This window comes from Ictalurus furcatus, chromosome 18 (assembly GCF_023375685.1).
Source record: "Ictalurus furcatus strain D&B chromosome 18, Billie_1.0, whole genome shotgun sequence".
Taxonomy (NCBI): Eukaryota; Metazoa; Chordata; class Actinopteri; order Siluriformes; family Ictaluridae; genus Ictalurus; species Ictalurus furcatus.
In genome coordinates this window covers 8,680,704-8,687,520 of record NC_071272.1, presented here as the reverse complement: position 1 = coordinate 8,687,520, position 6,817 = coordinate 8,680,704, and the positions used below count along the sequence as shown (strand labels likewise).

At 37.7% G+C, this 6,817-nt stretch overlaps 1 protein-coding gene across 1 annotated transcript in view; it reads left to right on the top strand.

The window, feature by feature from the left end:
* Positions 1–231: 231 nt before the first annotated feature.
* Positions 232–6,817, top strand: part of stk32a (serine/threonine kinase 32A) — a 29,314-nt gene continuing 22,728 nt past the window's right edge. The window contains exons 1-3 of the mRNA XM_053649617.1: positions 232–349; positions 1,920–1,975; positions 2,299–2,450. Coding sequence (XP_053505592.1) covers positions 298–349; positions 1,920–1,975; positions 2,299–2,450 — 260 coding nt within the window. The 5' untranslated portion in view covers positions 232–297. The remainder of the gene's footprint in view (positions 350–1,919; positions 1,976–2,298; positions 2,451–6,817) is intronic.

The following is a 6,817-nucleotide window of genomic DNA, read 5'->3' as shown; positions in this document are numbered from 1 at the left end:
TTATGATATAAACAATGACAACAACAATACTAACAGTTTTTCAGAAATGACTTGAAATGATTCCTTAAAGAGTCGTCTCAAAGAGGGATACTAGGGATGCTAAGGATTGGTGGAAATCCTCCTGAATTGCTAGGTGTGTGTGTCTGTGTGTGTGGGAGGAGCATCTGGCTCTCATCATCATCTCTCTCTCTCTCTCTCTCTCTGTGTGTGTGTGTGTGTGTGTGTGTGTGTGTGTGTGAGTGTGTGTGGGTTTTTTCTGTTCTTCCAGCACTCCTCATGTTTCTGTGAGCAGGAGCGATGGGACTCGGATCGTCCAGCAGATCCGCTGATAGCCAACACAATGAAGACGGTGAGCATTTTTATGATTTCATTTTCTTATAATGAATTCATTATAATCCATTTATTAATCCTTTATTAAATTTATTCCATTTATTCAACTTATTTACTCTGGACTGCGTGCATTGGCTTGTACACTGGATGGCTCACAGATAGGATTTTTTTTTTTTAAAGACGAAATTTATGGAAATGGGTTTTTGTTAATCCTTGTTTGGAAAATTAATTGTTGTGTTTCTACTTTGTCTTTCTTAAAGAAGCGTGGCCTCGGTGCCTGTTAGTCCCAGCAATTCAATAAATACAAAATAAATGTTAAAAAAAAAAAAAAAAAAAAAACTCCATTAAACGGCAAACTATAAATCCAAAAGAATATGAAAAATATGGATTTACTATAAAGAGGAAATTCAGCACTTTAAGTCTTTTTCATTAATTGAGCTGTCATAACAGCTGGGTTTGGAAGAGTGCTGAGTTTTCCGACTGGTTTATACCGACAGCTTCTGTAATCGAAAGCGTTCAGAAATAAATTCACATCCAAAAAAAAAATCGAAATTTATCACTGATTTAAACCGTACATTTGCCAAAAAGTAGATGAACTCAATAACACTTCCAAATGTGGTTAAACTAGAGATATTTCCACCTCTGAGTACTTTTAAACATCTTTTGCTTTTAAACTATGTTAAAGCAGTCTTGTAAGTGCTTTTCTTGATTTTACTCTTACTAATTGTTTTCTATGAGTATTGTTTTTTGTGGTTATCTCCGTGTAAAACTCACACAGTGGTTTGGATAGGATCTTTCTGGTTAAATAGAGGATAAATAAATAAATAAATAAAAGAAATAAAGCTGATTAAACAGTAGCGTGTTTAACCTTAACAAGTAGTTCAGCTAACATTTAAAAAAATGCTTTAATCACTCCAATAAGTTTAGGGTACATATATAATTTTATACATATATAAAATATAAAGCAATGTATTATTAGTTAAGCTGGGTGATATGATGATATACTATTGAAATCGTGATCCATTATGACACAATAATAATACTTTTCTGAGATATCTTAGTATCACAATATCTTTTTCTGTTTTTTTTTAAATAACAATTATACAAAGCTGCTTATTTGACGTTCCGATTATTTTCTGTAGACAATAAATAAAAGTATATCTATCACAGGTTCTTAATGGCAAGACATCACTAGTAGTATAAACTCATAAACTATATATACAGTGTAAATAAAACATATAAATAAAAAAAGTCCAACTTCACCATATCAACCGTGATGCATTTTTAAAATCCGTTTACATGGAGCATCTGCAGTACACGTCCCTGTGAATGAGCTGTTGCAATAGAAACAATAACGTATCAGAAAGAGCGTGATAATATAAAGCTGTGCTACTGTCAGAGCCACTGTTATAGAAAACTAATCAACACCTTCTGACCAATCACAATCCAGAACTCAGTAGTGCTGTGGAATATATACAAAGACAGCTCACAAGGAAATGATAAGAAAACATTAAAATATGAAAATATAGTGTGTGTGCGTGTGTGTGTGTTCACCATACAAAAATCTTTTTCTAAATTCTTCTTTGCAGTCAACTTTGACCACTTCCAGATACTGAGAGCTATTGGAAAGGGCAGCTTTGGAAAGGTAAGACTTCTTGTGTGGATTATGTCTGGTTTATCTTTACGTATCCATCTTGGCCTGAACATTCTGACTGTACATTAACACATAAAAATGGGAATTTAATTATCATTATCAGACTCAAAAAGAACTGGACCTGTTCATTTCTACCACATTTCCTCTATATCGAAACATCTTGATTATCACAGTGTAAAGACGAACATTGATCAGTAATTCATTCGGTTCTGCTGCAACGCTCAAAGTGACTTTATGCACTCTAACGAACCTGACCGATAGTTTTTAGAAATCATATTTAGAACGCAGAGCTGCTCTTTTTTTCGGTTTTTCAGGTGTGTATCGTGCAGAAAAAGGACACTAAGAAGATGTATGCCATGAAGTACATGAACAAGCTCAAGTGTGTGGAGCGAAACGAAGTGCGAAACGTCTTCAAAGAGCTTCAGATCATGCAGAACCTGGAGCATCCATTCCTCGTGAACTTCTGGTGAGTACTGCTTCAATGCTTTTTAAACTCAGAGATTCATCACACGCCTCACGTACAGGATACAGGATACAAATCCAAACGGTGTGTTCTTAATGGATAAAAACATGTACACGTGTTGAACAAAATAAGAAAATTCAACAGATCAGATTATATAAAAAGCACGGGCCTTCAGTCTTTTTTGTAGCTGTGATTTATGTTTATAGCTTAACCTTCTTTCTTTGGATTCCTATGTGATGAGTCTGGACTTTATTCAGAAGCCTCACTTAAAAAAAAAAAAGACAGCAAAGTCGTTAAAACCCAATGGTGAGTTTTACAGCTATGGAGAGGAGAGCAGCACATCATTCTTTGCTGCGCTAGTGCAATGTCTAAATCACTCACGCTTGATTGATGTCGGTCTTTCAATTACGGGTTTAAGGACAATAAGCAGAATCGTCTGGGCGAGCGGAGAAAAATGGCCTCTTTAGTTGAACGGGAAGGAGCTTTCCAGCCTAATGTATAAGAAAGATCTGTCGATGCTAATGCACTTAGCAGCACAAGATGTTCTAATGAACTCACATGGCTTTGGTTCACCATCACGGCACTGGCGATATATCACAATAATATATACATTTATATTTATATATATTAGGAGTCAGTTTCTAGTTTCGCTCTTTATAAGTAGCAGGATGCCTTGAAAGCGAGCATGGATGGTAGCGCTACAATATATCGATATAACTTCAGCATCATTATAAATGATGTCGCACGACACTTTTCTGAGCTATCACCGGTATCGTGTGTATTTTATTTATAACGACTGCAAGCTATGATTGGAATTAGAAGGTTAGATGTTAATCTTTTGTACTGAATCACAGTTTTCTACAGATTTTCTTATATTCGTCCTCCTTTTCAGTGTTAAATACATTTTGTAGACAAAACATTGCCCACCCCAGACGGTACAAGGTATATGTACATGGTAATAAAACATCAAAATATCAGAAATTAATTGATAAGGCAGAGATCACAGAGACCCATGGGGAATATTTGACATTTTTATATGGGTTAACTGTCTGGAAAAAGGTGCCATTAACTCCTTTAAAGACCTCTTACATGACACGGCTTTCTTTATATTTCTTTTATTAAGACTTAAGTTTAATTAGTGTGTGTTTATTCGGGATTTATTAAGCTCGGCACCTTTGTAATTATAAAAATGATACTAACTGACACACATCCGCTATAATATAATTACATCATGGCAAAAATATTTCTGGTTTCTTTTGAACTTTGGGAGGACCTGCTGTGATCTCACACACTCCACTCTGATATTATTGACGTTGTATGCTAGTTAGCTATTATTATTAGCCATTTGCGGTATAAATATATACTCTACACTCTGTTACAGTAATGTAAAACTTTAATAAATATTCCAAAGCTAAATAACAATCCTATTTGGTCAAGAATCGTGCTGCTCAGAGGCTGTTTAGATGTGTGTCCGCAGGTCGATTTGTGTGATATTAGCTTGGGGAAGGAAATCTCCGTCTTTAGATAAGCAGGTTTTCCAGCATGAGTTTGAATTTGGGCTCAGAAGTGTCATCCATCATCCTGCTCCAAATGAACTCAGCAAATCTCCGTCTCAGGTAAAGTGCCAATCCACTAATCAGCATCAATTTTACACCCTCAGTGTGTGCCGACGCACCACCCCGTCCTCTTATATGCCCTCAAGAACATATTAGAGAGCATATTACATGTAAAAAAAAAAAACCCAACAATGTCTGATATTTTGCACAGGTCCAGTTCTGATAAATAATGATGCGGTGGGATTCAGTCTCTTTACGACTCCGTGTGTTTAATTGATGTGTACGTTGTCGTTGTCGTTGTTATTGTCATTCGGAATTTTCAGGAGGACTGACAGAACATCTTCAGACTGAGATGTGTGTGATCGTAGTGTTCCTGTCATCTCTTTTTTCTTTCTCCTTACATGATTATTGGGATCAAATCCATGTGAACAGTTTAAATCCAATATAAGGTCATAGTACGCTGTTTACACGCACACGTGAATGTGGTGCTCGTAAAACCCATGATATTTCTTTTCCTCCATGAGAAATAGTCGCTCTCTCTCTCTCTCTCTCTCTCTCTCTCTCTCACACACACACACACACACACACACTCGACCTCACAGGGTCAGAGAGAGTGTGTGAGGTGCCGGTAGGATTGAAGCAGAGACGTGATAGTAATTGTTTTCCCATGTTTCCACTTTCTCTCTCTCTCTCTCTCTCTCTCTCTCTCTCTCTGTCTGTCTCGTGCTCTGTCTGTCTGTCTCTCTCTCTGTCTCTTTCTCTCTCTGTCTGTCTCTCTCTCTCTTTCTCTCTCTGTCTCTCTCTCTCTGTCTCTCTCTCTCTGTCTCTCTCTCTCTAAGATGTCACCGTACACTCTGTTTCTCAGACATTTTTGTTTATTAATATTTATAATGCACTGGATATTCCCTCTCATTTCCCCCTTTTATTCTTGGAGCTCTTTTCTCTTTTTTCCCCCCAAGTGAATTTCAAATGACGAGACGATTTTGGAGCGAGCAGCGGAAATTTAATCATGATGTCATTACCGTGACCTGATATTAGTCCTTGTTTTGTTTTTAAAAGCTGTAAAATCATATTATAACCCGGGTTATGTTTGGCTCTCGATGCTGATGTACTAATGCACAACCGTTCCATCTCCATATTAAACACACACTGCTGACCAGAGGAGGAACGTTTGTTCCAAATGTTCTGAGGAATCATTTCCTCTCTGCTGTCGCCTTGGCTGACTCATTACTGGCCTCGACACAGATTTCTGTAATGCAGCATTGTGACTGTTTGATTGAGAAGATTGAGAATAAAAAAATAAGCGTAATTAATGGTGGATCCATCAGACCCTGTACAGACTTGCAACCTGTTTCCTAATTACCCGAAACGTCATGGAGGGGAAATTACCTTGGGATTCACCCCAATCGCAGTAAACAAAATAAAAAGAAAACAAAAAAAAAGGCAACAGGGGTTTTCCCCCTTGAAACCTTGAACCTATGACACCACACTTGTTATGTTCCCAGAAGAGCCTGATCTCCATTTGTCTCTCTCTGTCTAATAACAGCAACAACAACTGCAATAATAATAAAATAAAAAAAAATGTATTCTTCTAATTATGAAAATTTTCATGATTATTATTAGCAGTAAAACCAAGGTAAAAGTAAAGTAGCTATATAATATAAACAAAGGCACAGTATTTAGGTGAATACATGAATCAAAAGAACACACCGACAGCATTAACCCGAGGCAATCACTTTACTGCAGCCCACTGTGTAAACTCAAACATGCCCTCAATTTATCATAGCAAGAACTTTCAGCAGAGCTGAGCCATTTAAAAGCACAGCTAAACTGATTTTTATTGATCCCATTTAAATGGCTTGGATGGACTCAACAAGAGAAACATGTTAGCAGGTCCAATTATTGGAATATTGGAAATTAATCTCTGGAATTGTGGTGGGTTTGGAAAACTGGAACATTGGGATATTGGAAGTGAATCTCTGGAATCGTGGTGGGTTTGGAAAACTGGAAGCTTGGGATATTGGAAGTGAATCTCTGGAATCGTGGTGGGTTTGGAAAACTGGAACATTGGGATATTGGAAATGAATCTCTGGAATCTTGGTGGGTTTGGAAAACTGGAACATTGGGATATTGGTAGTGAATCTCTGGAATCATGGTGGGTTTGGAAAACTGGAACGTTGGGATATTGGAAATGAATCTTTGGAATCATGGTGGGTTTGGAAAACTGGAAGCTTGGGATATTGGAAGTGATTCTCAGCAATCTTGGTGGGTTTGGAAAACTGGAACCTTGGGATATTGGAAATGAATCTCTGGAATCATGATGGGTTTGGAAAACTGGAAGCTTGGGATATTGGAAGTGATTCTCAGCAATCTTGGTGGGTTTGGAAAACTGGAACCTTGGGATATTGGAAATGAATCTCTGGAATCATGATGGGTTTGGAAAACTGGAAGCTTGGGATATTGGAAATGAATCTCTGGAATCATGGTGGGTTTGGAAAACTGGAACGTTGGGATATTGGAAATGAATCTCTGGAATCGTGGTGGGTTTGGAAAACTGGAAGCTTGGGATAGTGGAAATGAATCTCTGGAATCTTTGGTGGGTGGCAGTGGAAGGGGGAGGAACTTCAATCCTGGGACAATCCTAGGACTCCTGTGACAATCCTAGGAACACAGGAACTCTAGATCGTAGACCACACATTAAAGATTTCTTTCTTCGTTTACTGATCCAAGTGTAAGGAGAGAAGAATGTTCCATCCATCCATCCATCTTCTACCGCTTACTCCTTCTTCAGGGTCACGGGGGAACCTGGAGCCA